The following is an 18,150-nucleotide window of genomic DNA, read 5'->3' as shown; positions in this document are numbered from 1 at the left end:
CCCTCTACGTAGGAGGTACACCATCCGGCACATAGGGCTAGTCCCCTTCAATATCAGGAAAATGTCATGATAAATAAAACGGGCGTCCTTCTCCATATACAAAGCGGCCTGAGAATGACACCTAAACTGATGAGATAAAGAAATTGACTCTTTGATTAGGGACACCCGAATAGCCACCCATTGTTATGACTCCCTAACTTTTACAACTAATTACACCAACATTGGTCTCACAGAAAAACTGTTTCAGGGTGTCTTGTTAAGACCTGAAAGAGGTTGAATTATACAATATCTTCTCTTATGGTGAATATATATTTTTATCAAATAAAAAGATTATAGGAAAAAAATGTATTCTGTGACAGTTGTGCTTTTCCACATCATTCATTAAACGCTTGGGAGTTCCCAGGGGCTGCATTGGCTTTACAGTCTTGATTGATATTCAAGCCATAGCACTCTTCTACCAGCTGGTTCAGTTCCACCTCATGTTTATTTTACTTGCCAGCAGATAATTTGCAGGTTGATCCCCAGCACTAGCAGGCAAGTCTGTGGAGATTCCTGGTGAATCTTTGCTGCTCTCTTTTGTCATTAGCAAAGTCCCAAATACTTCTTTGCTGCTCACTGGGTTCAGTGCCGCCACTGCAACAAGGAAGTTCTCTTTGCTTGCTCAGTTCCTTTTTGTTAGTGTCCCAGAACCTTCTCTGGTGGTCAGTGGGTTTATGACTGCCAGTGCGACAAGGAAGCTCTCCTTGGATGCTTGGTTTATGGTGGTTAGGGTCTCCAACCCTTTTCTGGTGGTCAGTGGGCTTTTGGTCACCACTGCGATGAGGAGGATTTCCTCAGATGCTTGGCTTATGCTGGTTAAGGTATCTGACCCTTCTCTGGTGGTCAGTGGGTGGCACTGCAGCAAGGAAGTTCTCCTTGGATGCTTGGTATGTCAGTGTTAGGGTTCCGACCCATCTAGCTTCCACCCCCATGCATCCTCCGTGTCTCTCGCACCTCCCATTACCTGCAGAGGGATTTGGGGATGTCCTGGGACAGGGGTTCGCTGCACAGGCCTTCTCTCTTCGGTTTCCACAACACTGCAGCGGCTCTGCGCTGTGGTCTGCTGCTCGGCTCTTCGCTCCTGGTTCACATTCGGGTCTGCGTCAGCTGACTCGCTGAGAACTTCTTCCTTGCCATTGCCGACGTCCTCTGCTTTTCTCCGACTCTGGTCTTCCCACAGCGTTTCACACTCCTACTTCTTTCCGTGTCTGTTGCCTCTCCCTGCTAGGTTTGACAGCTTGGTTAGTCGGTCGCCATACTTATGCAATGCTGCCAGTCCCACCCTGACAGATTGTAAAAGTCCTTTGTTCTTGTTGATAACCTAACCTGTTTGTCTCCTCGAGGCCACCTCATACCAGTACTAGCACAGTCAATGACCTTCATGTCTCCTGTGTTCTTCTCTGTCGTAGTCATTTTGGCTTTAGGTTTAGCCCCTCTATTGCAGAAGTACACAGGTTTACTTTCAATAAAAATGTTCTGAACAATGGGGTAGGCTAGGGAATGTTGGGGAGTGAGAATATTCAATGGGCTGAACCTCAGATGACTGTCCTTATCCCCAGAGGGTAGTCCCTCCCCATAAGATCCTCCCGCATTAAACCACCCCTAGTGGGACTATTGGGTATCGGCTGCACCTCCCTAGCCTCATGTAAAAGGGCTCCCCCTTGGGAAGAAGTGATGACACCTTGTGAATCGTCACATAATGTACATGTGTATATTCATTAAAATTGGATGAATTTGTATCCTTGGCTGAAAAGTTTAATCAGACAATATCCAATATCAAAATCAACTTTAACAGACAACACAAAAACAAAAACATAATAAATCTTCGTAAAAACTCAAACTTCGATAAATCTTCTAGCACCTTTACATAATATGACATAAAACATCATACACAAAAATCGTAGTCATTATGAGTCATAAACAAAGCCATGTCGTCTGTGCACATCCTTATACTATTTTAAATAAAATGTGGCGTAAGCCATTTTTTTCCTAAAATCAATAAAAAACCTGCAAGATGTTAAAAAGTGCATTATATGCTCTTCTTTGCCAAAACCGCACTCACATGTCCTATTTAGGCGCAACCAAATAATTGTGGCATATAAAACATTATTTTTTTTCCTCATACCCACACTATTTTGGGCTTAACTTATATAGCAGCAGAGTAAAGTGCTGTATTGCCTAATCAAGCTGAACGTTTCATTAACGTTGGCATGGCTTTGATAAATATGTTTAGTATCTCGGTGTGTGACTAAACACAGTAGCACTGTATTTTAATGTTCATCTCTTTGCCTGAACACTTGTTACATGTTATCTCGTAACACTATAACATATCACCAAATTAGTTTTCATAGTTAATAGTGGGATGTTTGGTAGACTGCTAAACCTGTCTGCATCACCCCGTGTATATGCCATTTACTAGTGTCTGAATGCATTTTGCTTCCTTTCTGTAGATCATGTTTGAGACCTTCAACACACCAGCTATGAATGTTAGCATCCAGGCTGTGCTCTCCCTCTATGCTTCAGGTCGTACCACTGGTATGGTAATGGACTGCGGTGATGGTGCCACCCACCCAGTGCCCATTTACAATGGTTATGCCCTGCCTCATGGCTTAATTCGTTGTCACTTTTCTGGTCGTGACTTAACAAACTACCTCATGAAGATCCTCACAGAGAAGGAAACAACCTTCACAACCACAGCTGAAAGAGAAATTGTGCGTGACATCAAAGAAAAACTGTGTTACGTTGCCATGGACTTTGAGCAGGAAATGGTGACGGCTTCTGTTTTGTCTTCCCTGGAAAAAAGCTATGAGCTGCCCGACGGTCAAGTGATCACCATTGGCAATGAGAGGTTCAGATGCCCAGAGGCCCTTTTCCAGCCATCCTTCCTTGGTAAGCATATTCCTTACAATTGCACTTTGAGATGTGATTTCTGAGGGCCATTGTCTGTCAATATTAACTTGCTTGTCATTTCCATTCCCCCATGCACAGTTCCAGCTGGCCTTGATAGGCAAGTCACAATCAATGCCTCTGCTATTATTTCTTATTTGGCTTTTTTCCACTCTGTGCATATTTATTAATGTAAACATTTAGGGCAACCACAGCTCTTTAATGTGTTTTCCATCTCCAAAGTATATATGACTTCCCCCGGTCTAAATATTGTTAATAACAATCACTTGTTTGTGGAAGTCACAAGATTGTGAACTAGACTTCCATCAAATGTCTCTTGACTCTTGAAGCCCATGATGAACCAGTCATTCGCCTCATATACTGTGCTCTTTTAACACACTAATCCAGGTGATTTGTATGGAGTTATGTCTACAGGACATAACCACATACTAACTCCTTCACCTATAAGCAGATGTGCCAAAAAAACACAGATTTTCTTTCTCGCTCTGAGAAGGGTTCACTGTGGTGTTTATGCTTTGTGGATCTACCAGTGGAACACTGCAGCAGGATCTACACACTGCAGATACCTCACTATTCTGCTTTCTGTGGAATCACTAAGATTCCTCAGTATGTCTGGGCTTTCTCTATGTCACCCCAAACTTGCCGCAGACCATGCATTGATCATCTGTGAGACTGTATAGAGCCTCACAAATAGCCATTGAAGTTGGCTCATGTGGGGGGATAACACACACATTGTCTGAAGAAGGAAACTGACAGGGAGCGGTCATGTTTGGGGCTACAAACTTTTACTTTGAACTGTAAAAACCCTATCTCTCCCTACTTCTAAGGAGCTTGCCTTGCCTCGACCTAGGAAACTTTAGTGGCCTGTCAGAATGTCAGTACAAAAATAATATGTTATCGGACCTGTGTCAGAAACCTAACAATCTAACCCTAACACTTAAACCAAAAGTCTGTAACAAAAGTAAAGTTCCTACACCAAGAGAATTATTCCCTTTTCCTGGTGTCTTGCTTCAGTCTTCTCGTAATAGTAATTCTTTCATTGTCCCTTCAAAACAGGGCCAGGGGAATGACTCCCTTCCCCTGGTTCCTTTATCAAAGTTATCCACGGTGACCCTCCAGCACTTTTACAGAAAGCTTGCATCAGTCCCTTCAACTCTTTCCAGGAAGTAAAAAAGCTCACAGCTTTATTTGGCTTCCCTTTAATGGTTGGATGATAAATATCTTTTCTAGGCTCCTCTGTATCTTTCTTGTAAACCTTTAGCAAGTCTACTTGAGCTGTGGTAATGGTTGGGCCACTGCGATGGAGGAGATAACTCCCAATGCCTTCTGCTGGAGCAGTGGTATTGGCTTCGCCACTGTGAAGAGGGAGATGACTCCAGTTGCACTCTGCTGGAGCAATGGTATTGGCATGGACACTGCACTGCAATGAGAGAGATGACTCCCATTGCACTCTGCTGGTGCAGTGGTATCGGCTTGGCCACTGCAATGAGGGAGATGACTCCCGTTGCACTTTGCTGCAGCAGCGGTATTGGTTTGGCCACTGCGATGAGGGTGATGACTCCCATGGTACTCTGCTTGAGCAGTGGTATGGGTTTGGCCACTGTGACGAGGGAGTTCACTCATGAGGTACTCTGCTTGAGCAGTGGTATGGGTTTGGCCACTGCGACTAAGGCGTTGACTCCTAATGCACTCAAGTGAGCTGGGCCTCTTCACGGACCCCACCCGGTCTTCCTGCCATAACTGTTATCTGTGGTGCAGTGGGGACATGGCTCCGGTTCTTCCTGGTGTCGAGGAGGCCTTTACTCCTCTTTCTGCATTACAGCGCTGCTCCGCGACAGTCTCATGGTCTCGTCTTTGCTTCTAGATGCGACGGTCCACCTTAATGCGGTTATGCCATCACCAAGTGAGTCGGCACTCTGCCAGCTCTCAGGACGCTCCGGCAATGTCCTCACCATCCTATATCGCTCCCAGAGAGACGCGATTGTTCCGGCTCCCGCGTTCCGACTTTGAACTTTCCGGGCTTCTTTCGCACACTCCTGGCTTTGGCGATATCTCCTTTGTCCGTTCTCGCTTTCCTGTTTATACTGTTGACGCCACCCTCGCGTAACGTCAACACTGTCTGTGAAAGTCTCTTTGGCATTCTTCATGCCTCCAGTGAGCCACCTTGTTACAGTTCTTGGCTGACTCTTCCTCTGGTTACGCCATATGCCTCTTCTTCGTGTCAGTAGGTCTTATGCTTATCACAGTCATGGGTTTACAGAAGCACATGGTTCCATTATCAATGGTGGATGAAAAGGGTGACCATGGGGATAGGGGTTTATGTGCTGAGGTGTAGTATGAAGGCTTTTGCCCAGTTGACGTTTTTATCCTCAGAAGGGGAGTCCCTCCCTATGAGGTCCTCCTGCATATTATCACCTCTAGGGAGACTATTGGATAGCGGCCTCATCTCCCTAGCCTCATAGGAAAGGGCTCCCCCCTGGGGAGAGGTGACAAGACCTGGTGAATCATCACAGTGCACAATGAGATTTGCATGAGTCCTCATAAGGGCAGGATAATATGGGGATGTTCTTCATGCAGGTTGATGTCACAGCACGCAAACCGGCACATTACACTCCCAGCCAAACATTTGCTGGACGTGTTCGGTGGCCGCGTCCTTGGCGGTTGCTATGGCGCCTTCTGCAATGTCAGACACGCATTGGCAAGCCTCCCAGCATCTCGTCGCCTGGGCAACGACGTAGGACGATGTAGCGTGACCGCATCAGAGTGGATTTCTGTTTCACTCAATTTCATTTGGCGCTTCGGATTGACGTTGCTCCACGAACTTGTTCGCCCTCAAGGCCTCTGTAGTATTGTTTTCCTGCTTCTGACCTCAGACCGCTTCACGGATTGGTCCTGCATGCTCCTTTTGTTTTGTTGATTCTAAACCTGACCTCGGAACGTTGCCTGGCTGCTACTGCCTGCTCCTTGTTTGCTTCTCTGATATTCTGCCTCTGCCTCCCGACCTCGGAACGCTAGCTGGACTGCCGCTGCCTGCTCCCCATTGGCTTTTTTCCCCTTGTGCTCAGAACGCTTCAGATTACTGTACCTGTTCCTTGTTTCTATAAATTCTGATCATAGAACACCCTAAAGACTGTTCTCACCTGAAATCCTTTCTTTCTCTCCAGTAAGGTACTTGGGAACGTTGCATCAAATATCAAATATCACCGGACTGGACTGTTCTGCAAGACTAGGATTTTTTTCCTTCTGTTTATATGGACGCTATGCTGTACTTCACCTCCAGTTGTTGTTTCCCCTTTGGACTTTAGTGCATCCTCGTTCCGTTCGGGATAGGTCCTAATAACCAACTAACCTCAATTTTATTCAGTCCAACTACCAGTGCTGGGTTCTTCGTTCACCTACAAGGTCCTGGTTTATTCCTTGTCCTGCTCACGCCTGGAACTAAAATCATGCTTACACAAGGTTAGTGTTACTCCACTCTCCTGCTCTGTCCTACTCTTCCAGAATTCCTTATCTGACATACATTCTTTCTCTTTTTCCTCAGCCTGGCGTGTACTGATTGTACCTTGCTCTTTCGTTTGAACCATTGTGGTACCCGTTTATACTACGTGTAGCACAGTGTCTCAAAAGAAAGGTCACGCTCAGATGAGGAGATGCTTTTCGGGTTAAAGTTGTGTTTTTGGCGGTACCAGTTGGATCTCAGCCCATACAACTTCCAGGTGGCCTGACCCATTGTACGTGAGTACAACAGAATCAGAAGCCATGGAAACCGCAGACACACTAGCCAATTTATTACAGTTGGTAGCCGACCTTAGGACCGATATGGCCACGGCTCATACGGCTCTTCGCCACAGGATAGACACCTTGTATAAAAATCCCCCCCATGGTGCTGACTATGCGGGGGCTCCCGCTGCGGCTGCACCCGCCTATCCTATTCCGGCACAGAACCCTGTTCCTGTGTTGATGTCAACACAGTTTCCATTGGCACCACCTGAACGGTTTCAAGGAGACCCCAGAATGTACTGTCAACAACCTAAAAAATACCCCCCAGAGCCTCATCCTAGGAGATTTCAACCTAGGCCTCAAAGACCCCAAAGACCCCCAGGCTACCCTTATTAACAATACCCTGTCAGAATTAGGCTTTACCCAAAGAGTGTCCACCCCTACACACAACAAAGGGAGAACCCTCGACTGGATAGCAGACTACAACTGTGTGGCCTCCATCACTGCCAACTCCCCTCAACCATGGTCTGACCACCACCTCCTCACCTTCACCCTCGAAGCCTCAATCTCTATTACCAACAACTTACTAGCCACAGCTATCCCCACGAGAAACAAGAAAAACACCACACTGGAAAAACTCATCCCCCTCATTCTCCCAACACTGAACCAACTCTCAGCTGCCACCAATCCTCACCTTCCCGTAGAAAGTTACAACAAAATCATGCACACAGCCTTAGACTCTATTGCTCTGTTAAAACTAAGAAAATCCAAACCAAAAAAACACTTGAACATCTGGTTCTCTATCCACTTAAAAGCCCTTACATTAGAGAAACGCAAAAAGGAACAAGCCTGGAGACAATCACCTACAAACAATAACAAGTTGATCCTCAATAAAATAGCCTCCACTTACAAAAAAGAAATCTTAATCGCTAAACAAGAATCATATAACCATAGAATATCACAAGCCAAATCTAGCACTAAAGAATTGTTTACCATCATGAAAGAGCTGGAAACACCTGTCCTAGTCCCAGACACATGCGTGAAAGACAAACAATGGTGCACTAGTGTCCAAAATGCCCTCTCTAACAAAGTCGCAGGCCTACAAATCAAAATTAACAACAAAAAAGAATCCCTAACCAACTCTACCAACTCCACCAACATTCCCCCACATCCTATACCCCAGAACCCCCTACCCAACCCACACACCAGCTTCAGCTTTTCCAAAGTCTCCACATTGGAAGTGGAAAAAATCATCCTTAGTCTCAAAACGTCAAATTTCCAGGGCGACCCTTGCCCGTCACAAATCATTAAAGATGCGTCAAGAGACCTCTCACCTTTCATTACCAAACTCATTAACGCCTCCTTCTCCTCTGGGATCATCCCTAACAATCTAAAAGAATCCTGGGTTCTCCCCCTTCTCAAAAAACCCTCCCTTGACCCCTCTATATCCACTAACTATAGACCCATCACCATCGTCCCCTTCCTGCTCAAAATATTAGATAAAGCAGCCTATCTACAAATTCAAAAATACCTTGAATTGAACCATCTCCTGGGAATCCAACAATCAGGCTTTAGACCCCAACATGGGACAAAAACCGCTCTCATCGATCTTAAGGCTCAAATTGACACCCTGAGAGATAATGGGAAAACAGCTTTACTGCTTCTTTTAGACCTCTCTGCAGCATTTGATCTAGTAGATCACAAAATTCTCTGCAACCACTTGGACTCGGCTGCCCACTTCGCTCAAGAAGCCATGAGTTGGATTGAGTCATTCCTGAGCAACAGATCTATGCGTGTTTTCTCCACCTCAGCTTCTGCTCACCCGATCCCCATCACCTGCGGAGTCCCTCAGGGATCATGCGTCTCCCCTACAATGTACAACATGTTCACAAAGCCCCTGTTTGATGATCTTGACGGTCTGGGTATCACCTACACTAATAATGCCGATGATACCCAGATCCTCATCCCGTTGACGGGAGATTACAACAAGGATTTGGCCTTGGTGGACAGGGTGTACCTCATCATTCAGGCATGGATGGCCTCCCACAGGCTATGCCTGAATGATGACAAAACGGAACTCATCATACTCGGATCCACCACAAACCTAAACAAACTGGATCACAACTACTCCAGCTTCATCATAGATGGCAACTCTATCAAGGTAGCCATGGAAGTGAAAACCCTAGGAATCTACCTAGACTCTTCCCTTTCCTTCCACAAACAGGTTAGCTCCATTGCCTCCTCTACATCCTACACCTGTAAGCTTATAAGAGCAGCCAAACCCTTCCTATCTACCCAGAGCTGCGTTACCCTCGCCAGCGCCCTTGTACTCTCAAAACTGGACTACTGTAACGCCCTTTGCGTAGGAGCCAACGAATATGTTACAAATAAAATCCAGACTCTGCAAAATAATGCTCTCAGAGCAGCGCTTTGCATCCCCAAGAGAGAACACATCTCCAACTTCACGAGAGCCCATAATTGGCTCACCACCGCCGACAAAATCCTGTTCAAAGTAGCCTCCTTAACTCACAAATGTCTCAACAACGCAGCCCCCCGATACTTAGCCGACAGAATAAAAAGATACACCCCCTACAGGCCCTCTAGAAATGCCAATGCAAACTTGCTCACAGTTCCCAGGTTCAAACGAACCAAAATGGGCGGCAACAGCTTCCAGTTGAAAGCAGCCCAACACTGGAACCCCCTGCCACCCTTCTTCTTTTTTTTTTTTTAAACACTTTATTTTTGGATCAAAGGCATACAGATATTTTTAACCGTTTCAGAAATAGCAAATTAACATTATTATTCAGCTTCTTTCTCTTTCTGATGTTATCCAACTATGGACAAGGTCTCTTAGCCTTTGAATGTTCGCATTTTCATTTTACAATTTTCACACCCTTTTTACGCCCCCCCCTTCCCCACTCCCCACCTTGCTTTAACCAACACTTCAGAATAATATAGTTCAAAACAGAGATCAACTTGTGCAAGAGCTCTGGGTAGGGTTTGTCCTGTGTTCATTCCTACTCGCTATTGATGGCACTTATATGACATGTATGCTCCTGAGCAGACAGGGTTTAAAGAAGTGGGCCTCTCTGTCGCTCACGCACTAGTGGAATGGAGACCAGGTCGTCAGGTATTTTTGGTATTTTCCGGCAGTGAGTGCGCATATTTTCTCCATGGCCATAACTCCCCACACCTTAACCCACCACCATGCCACTATGGGACCCTCTTCGTCCTTCCAGTTTTGCGCTAAGGTCATCCTAGCCGCCGACAGCAGGTGAATGATGAGGGTGGCCGTTGCCCCTGACAATGCATATTTGCCATCTATCGGGACCCCCAATAGAATAGTTTTCGGGGACATCGGGAGTTCGACACCAGTGATGTCTTTGATGTGGCCCAGAATCTCCTTCCAATAGGTCACCGCATTGGGGCATGGCCACCACATGTGAATTAAGTCACCTCTCTCCCCACATTTTCTCCAGCAGTATGGCGAATAGGTCTTGGTGATTTTATGCAGACGGTATGGGGCATATACCACCTGAGACACAGTTTATAGGCGGATTCTTTAATCGTAGTGCATCTAGAGATACGATGTGCGCATGACCATATTTTGCACCATTCTTCTTCCGTTAGGGACTCCTTCAGGTCACGCTCCCAGTTCACTTGATATGTGAGGCGATCTGTCATTTGGTAATTTGAGCGAAGTTTGTAGAGTCTGGTGATCCCTTTTTTTGTCTGACCCTCCTGCAAGGTTACCTCAAGGCCGGATGGTGGTCATGTGCCCGCCCTTTTCACCGACGGATGGGTTATCCAATGTCTTATTTGCGCATATCTGTACCGCTCCCTTTCCCCTATGCCAAACTTCTGTTGACAGTCTGTAAAGAGTAGCAGGGAACCATCCTTGTACATCTCAGCCAGGGTCAGGGTCTCCGCTCCGTTCCATCCTTCCCAGTCTTTACTCTGTAGGCCCGGGGCAAAGTCTGGATTATGTAATATAGGTGAGTATGGGCCCAGACCTTGTCGGATCTGTTTCTGCTTCCTGGCCTTATCCCAACTCTGCAATGACCCCTTTGTGGATTCCAGGAGGGCACCACAACTTTCTCTGTGTTCAGCTTTCAAACTCAGGAGTGTGATCAGAGGGATTGACGTGACTGATTGTTCCATTCTGCACCATCCTTTGTGATTCTCGATCTTGGCCCAGTGCAGCATAGGAGCCAGTCGGGCAGCCGATATGTATCTGTCTACATCTGGTATTCCGAGGCCCCCCAACAATGGAGGTCGCATTAGGATACCCTCCTGGATCCTAGGCTTTTTACCTTGCCATATGAATTTAAGAATTGCATTTTGCAGCTTTCTGATCTCAGCTGGCAGAATGGGCACCGGGATTGAGTTTAACACATAGAGAAGACATGGGAGAGTGGTCATCTTGATTGCTGTGATGCGAGCGAACCACGATAGTTCCTGTGACTCCCTTTTGAGCATGTCATCCTTTAGTTGCTTCCATAGGGGAGTGATGTTCGCTCGGAATAGTTTGCTTGGTTCCGTGGTGAGACGTATTCCCAGATATTCGAGGGAGTCTTTCACCCATGTCAATGGGTATGATTGCTCTAGCTTTTCTATCGTTTCCCTCTTTGCCGTGATGTGCAAACTCTTGTTGCGACCGTCGGCCTGTGTCTATCACGTCTATTGACCTTCTGATATTATCCTGTGTGTGGCGGTCCATGATGAAGCCCGCTTGATCATCATGTGTAATATATGGGAGGACTTTCATCAATCGAGTGGCTAATAGCTTCGCATAGATCTTTGCATCAGTGTTCAATAGCGTTATAGGACGGTAGCTTGCACAGTTGCAGGGATCTCTTCCGGGCTTCAAGGGTAGTATTGTTGTGGACTTTTCCATGTCGGACGATACCCTCCCCTCTTCTCTGATAGTGTTGTATAGTTTTGTCAATGGACCAAGTAATTGGGTACGGAAGGTTTTATAGTACCCATTGCTGAGGCCATCCGGGCCCAGGGTTTTGTTTTCAGGCAAGGATGAGATAGCGTCACTGACCTCTTGCGCCAGGATCGGACTTCCCAGGCTGATTCTGTCTTGTTCTGTTATTTGGGGTAGAGGTAGAGAGTTTAAGTAATTGAGTTGTTGCGTGCGGTCCAGATTTTCATTGTCTAAGAATGTCTCATGGAAACGTTTCATTATCTTTATTTTATCTGGCTCTGCTGTGTACAGTTTCCCACATTCATCATTCAATTGTACTATGTAGTTGCAGGCTTTACGTTTCCTCAGTTTTGCCGCTAGGAATCGATTTGCCTTGCCCCAGTGGACATAGTAGGACTGTTTTGTGCAGAGCATTGAGTGGGCCATCTGGTCCGCTGTATGGTGCTCGAGCTGGGCTCTGATCTTCCGCAGTGACCGCAGGGATTTTCTCGAGCGGCAAGATTTGTGTTGCATTTCCGCATTTTTCACCTCGGTTTCCAACCGGCGTGTTACTAATGCCCTTTCTCTGTAGTATGCAGCTGCCTGTGACATAAATTCTCCCCTAATTACCGCCTTCCCTGCATCCCATATTGTCCCCAAGCTAGTTTCCCCATTATCATTTTCTTTAAAAGAAAAATTATTTATGGAGGTCTCAATATGTGCTCTAAGTAGGATTTCATTTAGCCTCCAGGGTGGTTTACATTTGTGTTCTCCCGCCCTCCAGGCCACTCCCACTATCAGTGGCGCATGGTCTGAGTGGTATTCCGCACCAATATCTACTCCGGTTATTTGCGGGATTAACGTATAGAGACAAGGATCATATCTATTCTAGAAAACCCCAGATGTACCGCCGAATAGTGGGCATATTCCCTGCTGTCCCCATGAAAGAATCGCCAGGTCTCAATGACCCCCATCTCCCTGAAGAACCGTCCCAGAGCCTGTCTATTCCTCTATTCCGCACTCGTTGGGGGAGCGTTTTATCCAGGAGTGGATCCATGACACAGTTGAAGTCCCCTCCAATAATTAATTGGCCCTCGCACCAACTGCCCAGTTTGCCCAGTAAGTTTGTTATAAACACATCTTGGCGTTCGTTAGGAGCGTATATGGCCAGGATTGTGTATACTCTACCTTTGATCAGCCCCTTCAGACCCACATAGCGACCCTCCTTGTCCCTGCAGAGTTCAGTTTTTTGGAAGGCTAGGGTCCTACCTATTAATATGGCCACACCTCTCTTTTACCTCCCGCTAGATGCAAAATATTGGTGCGCGAAAGACCGATGTTGCATTCGCTTTTCATCTTTAGGGAGAAGATGCGTCTCCTGCAGAATCCCTATTTCTGCCTGCATCTTTACCAGCCTATCAAGGATAACCCGACGTTTGATTGGGGAGTTCAAGCCCTGAACATTCAGGGAAACTATATTGGATTCAGCCATATATATTTAGAAGGAGAAGATTTGCACTTTTGAAATGTAATAGGTTGCACTGGCGTCACCCTTCCCCTACCCATTAGGACCTTTCCATAGTCCTTAGTCTCACTTCCTTGTGCCGATCTCTGATAGCTTTCCCAACACCCTCCCTGTCCCTCCTGTCCCCCCCCATCCCCTCTCCCTCCCCTGCGTTCCCCACAACCCGGATTCCCTAGAATCCTCCCCATTAACTAGTTGGGGTGTCAGGTTGGTCACCAACTCACAAGGGACGAGAAGCCCGGAATTTTCGGGTCTCGTATTGGATTCCATGGATTGGCATTGCCTGTCTCTGCACCGACTGCTTATAGAAGCTTATATATATTACAGCGTGTAGATCAACAGATTGCAGTCAGGGCACTTACACGGCTATAGTGTGGTATTGTTAGTTTTCTAGTGATCTTGGTTCATTTGTGTATCTCCTAGTTTTGATTCTCTCCTCTGTCTGCTTCTGCGCGCAGTGGACGAGTCCCATGGGTTAAGCCCTGTATCCTGTGCCTTTCGCGTTGTGTCTTTATCCGGACAGCTCGGGACTTCCTCCAGGTTTAGTAAGGCTTGACCCTCTTCACATGTACTGATTCTCCTTTGTCTGCCCTCCCAGTTGAACAGCAGGCCGAAGGGGTATTCCCATCTGTAGGGGATGTGTTTCTCCTGTAGGGTTTTAGTCACTGGACGCATCAGTCTGCGCTTGTGGAGTGTAGAGAGAGCAAGATCCTGGAACAATTTAACCTCATGGCCATTGATTGACAGGCCAGTGCTGGATCTGGCGGCCTTCAGGATGCATTATTTTGTTGTGAATGAGGTAAGGGCCACCAGAACATCCCGAGGGCGGGCACCTGGGTCATTCCTTTTAGGTCCAACTCTGTGTATCCTATCGAACCCTATAGATTCTGGCGCTAGATCCCATAGTATGTTACTGAAGGACAGTTGTAGTGTCTCTCGGAGGTCACTGTCCCGGACCGATTCCGGCAGGCCCTTGGCCCGTATGTTGGACTGTCTCAACCTATTTTCAAGGTTCTCCACCTGTAGCTCAAGATTGTTTGTGGCGGCAGCTATTTGGTCTAGTAGGAGGCTAGACTGCTTGGATTCCTCAGACAAGTTAGAGAGGCCATTTTCCACCGTGTCAACTCGGTCACCGAGTTCATTACCTCTTTCCGGATTTCCTGCAGGGAGGCCTTTATATCTTCCCTCAGTTGACCTATTTGAGTCTGGAATGCTGTTGTCATTCTGGACTCCATACTCTTCAGACAGGTCAGCAATTATTCTTTGTCGGTATCCATAGCTCTCTGAGGCGTTTCCGGTGCTAGCTCATACAGTTCCGATTGTACTTGCTACGGGGTCTGATCCCACTGTTTCGCCTGTCCCCAATACATGGCCAGCTGGTGTTCTCGTTTCTTTGGCGAACCTTTCGTCCTAGGCGGGGCGCTTTTGGTTCTGGTGCCTGGCATCTGAACTGGGGTCTTGGCCCGGGTGAGTCGCTTTTCTCTTCAGGGTGTACCCTGCTGGGCGGGATCCTGATGACAAACACTCTTGAACTATCAAGCTAGTGGAGGCTAGGGTCAATGCAGTCACAGTTTTGTGTTCATGTCGGACCGCTGTTCGCTAAGTCAGGTAGGAGGGTGCGCTGTGGGCCGTTTCAGTGCGCTTGTTACGCCAGACGGTTGGCTCGCGTGGACCCTGGTTGGGTGCATAAATTGTTTGCTGGCACAAGGTAGGCAGTGCGAATTTTAACTTGCTTGCTGTGCCTGTTAATCTGTCTGTTCTCCTTGATCCCCCGGGAGCAAGGGGTTCTCTGGAGAGTGTGGGGCTTGCTTAGCATCACAGCCCAACGGGTCGTGGTGCTTGATGGGTTAATTGAGTGTCCCCCCACACTCTATTGAGCCTGGTGCAAGCAATCACTGTTCTTCCTGGGGCTGCAAATGGACCTGTGGTTTTCCCCCCGGAATCGTGGCCAACATGGTGGAGGCCTCCGTGGAAGAGGATTAGGAGGGAGCACGGGGGGGCACCTCTCACCTTGATAGCTGTGTTGGACTCCGATGTCGGCGAGCCCGAGTGACCCGTAGTTGTCAACTTGACAGTTGCGCTGCTCCCTCTGAATCGCGCCGAGAGCTGGCAGGGCCTACGTCGTCAGTCGCGGCTCCGTGGCTTCAAGGAACTTGCGTCAGGTCGGAAATTCTCCGACTCCGGCACCGGAGCCCCGAGCCCTACTGCCAGAGGGCAGAAAGAGGGCCACGACTCGGCGTCTCCGGCCCCAGTTTATTTCAGGATGCGGGGGGGGAGAAATGGGGAGGGGAGGCTGCTGGTGAGGCTCCGTAGATCCAGACTCTGCCGGAATTGCTCCACTCAGCCGGCAGCCGCTGTCCAAGCCGCTCGGCTCCGCGGTCCTCATTCCTCACGGTCCGGCGTCCGGCACACTTCCAACCCCACAACAAGCGTGGCGGGGCCCGCAGTCCGGCTGCTTTATCTCCGCTGTAGGGGGCGGGAGACTCTTTGTGGCCCTGAGTTAGCTACAAGAGCCCTCCGGGAAGGGGGAGGGGCGGCCGACACGATCAATCCCACTTGGCAGTCCCTTGCAGACAGCTCCGTTACAGGTCACACTGCAACTCCCCGGTTTCATCGACTGTCCTACACGTTCCCAGAAGCCGTTACTTGTGGCTGCATTAGCTAAAATACGCTTTTGGAGGCTTTAGTTTCATCCGCCGGTGCGGAGCTCAGGAGGTGCGCGTCCACCTCAGGAGGCGGCCATCGTGGAATCCCCTGCCACCCTTCTTATGGACACCTCAATCTTACCCCCACTTTAGACGCAATTACATTCAATGGATAAAGAATAATGACCGATAACGTACCCTGCCTTTGCGAAGTATGTAAATATGTATATTTGTAAATTGTTTATCATTGCATATATCGCAACGGTTTTTACCCATGTACACACTGTAAATTACTGTACAGCAATGTAACCAAGCTGAGAATAACCTTGTTGCTCCTGTGTCCTTATACCCTCGGGTTCGGCGCGCAATATAAATGAATAAACATAAACATAAACATAAACTGTATATTTATCAATCAGTGCAAGCTGCACTTTTTGTGTCGCCCTGCTTCTTTTCCTGATTCAACTAATAAGGCAGCTTTTGTTCTCTCCTACCTTGGGGGCACCACTGAAGCATGGGCTAATCCGTTACTTGAATCCAATAGCCATCTCTTATATGATTGTAACGCACTGATTACCTCCATGAATCAAGTCTTAGATACCCGTTACAAGACTCAGGCGAAAGACCTTGAATTTCTGGGTTTGAATAAGGTTTCCTGCCGTTATTGACCTATATCGCCAAGTACAACCAGTTAGCTGCAGAGACACGGTTGCCTGAATAAAAGAAGGCAGCAGTCTTTTATAAGGATTATTTGAGGAACAAAAAGATGTCCTTGCTACCATCTCTGTGGTTCCAGTGGGATTCCCGGAATTACTTGATTTAGTCCTTCAAATTGACGCCCGTAATGCTGAAAGACGGGGTGAGAAAAGGGTTAACCTACCAGCGGATCATAAAAATGATGTCCCTAGATCCTCTTCTAACGGTGCAGAACTTATGCAGATAGGGATCCCTTGTCTAATACTGAGAGGGAACACAGATGAAAAAATAACCCCTGCATGTATTGTGCCTCACCCAACAACTTCCTTCGGGATTGTCCCAAGAAACCTGCAAGGAAACAGGGAAATGCCAGAACCCGGCCATAAAGGGGGTCCTACAGCCGAGTAATGAAATTCTGGACTCCCATTCCCTTACTTATCATGCTTTGGTCTGTGTGTCGGTTTCACTACAGTTATTGGCTCAAACCCTCTTACAAACAGAGGCTGTAATTGATTCAGGGGCAACAGGAAACTACATTGAGGTAGGATATGCCCAACAATTATGTGCCCCCACCATACCCAAGCCACAACCCTAACTAGTCAACGCAGCTGATGGAACAGCATTGCTCTCAGGTCTCGTTACAGAACAGACGCGGCCCATTTCCATTTCCATTGGTTCTGGGCACCAGGAGTCAAACACATTCAACCTCATATCGGCCCCCCAATACAAGTTGATTTTGGGTATACCATGGCTAAGGGACCACAACCCTCACATTGATTGGGAATCACAAGAGGTCACTTTCTTGTCTGATTATTGTAACAGCAATTGCTTCGATTCATTTGTTGCCATACCTAAGGCCCCTAGTGTGGTTATGCTTGATTCTGTCTCTCTGATCAGAGCTGTCGGTCACGCCCTACTTCCAATTGAATACAATTAATTTTCTGACGTATTCGACAAAGCAAGGACCGAACAACTACCACTGCATCGCATTTATGACTGCCCTATTGATCTACTCCCGGGATCCAAAATCCCCACTGGTCGCATTTACTCTCTGACAGCTGAAGAGGATCAGATCTTGAAAGAGTACCTGGATACAGCACTCGCTACTGGGTTCATACGACCCTCTAAATCCCAGGCCTCTGCACCTTTGTTTTTTGTGCCAAAAAAGGAAGGGGATTTGAGGGCTTGTATCGACTACAGGGCACTTAATGCTGTGACCATTAAGAACCAGTATCCCCTACCACTTATCTCAGTGCTGTTAGACCTGCTGGGGTCTTCCACCATCTTCACTAAGTTGGATTTGAGAGGGGCCTACAACTTGGTGCGTATCCGCGAAGGAGATGAGTGAAAAAATGCATTCAAGGGGCAATACGGGTTTTATGACTACATGGGCATGCCATTTGGGCTTCGTAACGATCCGGCGACAGTTCAACATTTCATGAACGACAGCTTCAATTACATGTTGGATCACTACGTGGTCATTTATCTGGACGACATTCTGGTCTATTCCGATTCCTATGAGAACCATGTAAAGCATGTATGTTCAGTCCTCCAGAGATTGTGGGACAATCATCTCTACGCTAAAGCTGAGAAATGTGTTTTTCATGCTACCAGGGTTGAGTTTTTGGGTTATGATATAACTGACAAGGGAGTACTGATGAACCTCTCTAAGGTGAAGGCCATCTTGGACTGGCCCCTTTCTTCCT

General features: G+C 47.3%; 1 protein-coding gene across 4 annotated transcripts in view; it reads left to right on the top strand.

The window, feature by feature from the left end:
- LOC138567383 (actin, cytoplasmic 1-like) overlaps positions 1 to 18,150 on the top strand; it is a 516,752-nt gene that overhangs the window by 313,558 nt on the left and 185,044 nt on the right. For all 4 annotated transcript variants that reach the window (XM_069645545.1, XM_069645544.1, XM_069645546.1 and 1 more), the window contains one exon: positions 2,490 to 2,928. In XM_069645545.1, the coding sequence (XP_069501646.1) occupies positions 2,490 to 2,928 (439 nt within the window). The remainder of the gene's footprint in view (positions 1 to 2,489; positions 2,929 to 18,150) is intronic.

Source organism: Ambystoma mexicanum, chromosome 2p, assembly GCF_040938575.1.
Source record: "Ambystoma mexicanum isolate Mex_15411 chromosome 2p, UKY_AmexF1_1, whole genome shotgun sequence".
Classification (NCBI taxonomy): Eukaryota; Metazoa; Chordata; class Amphibia; order Caudata; family Ambystomatidae; genus Ambystoma; species Ambystoma mexicanum.
This window is presented reverse-complemented; position numbering and strand designations above follow the sequence as displayed.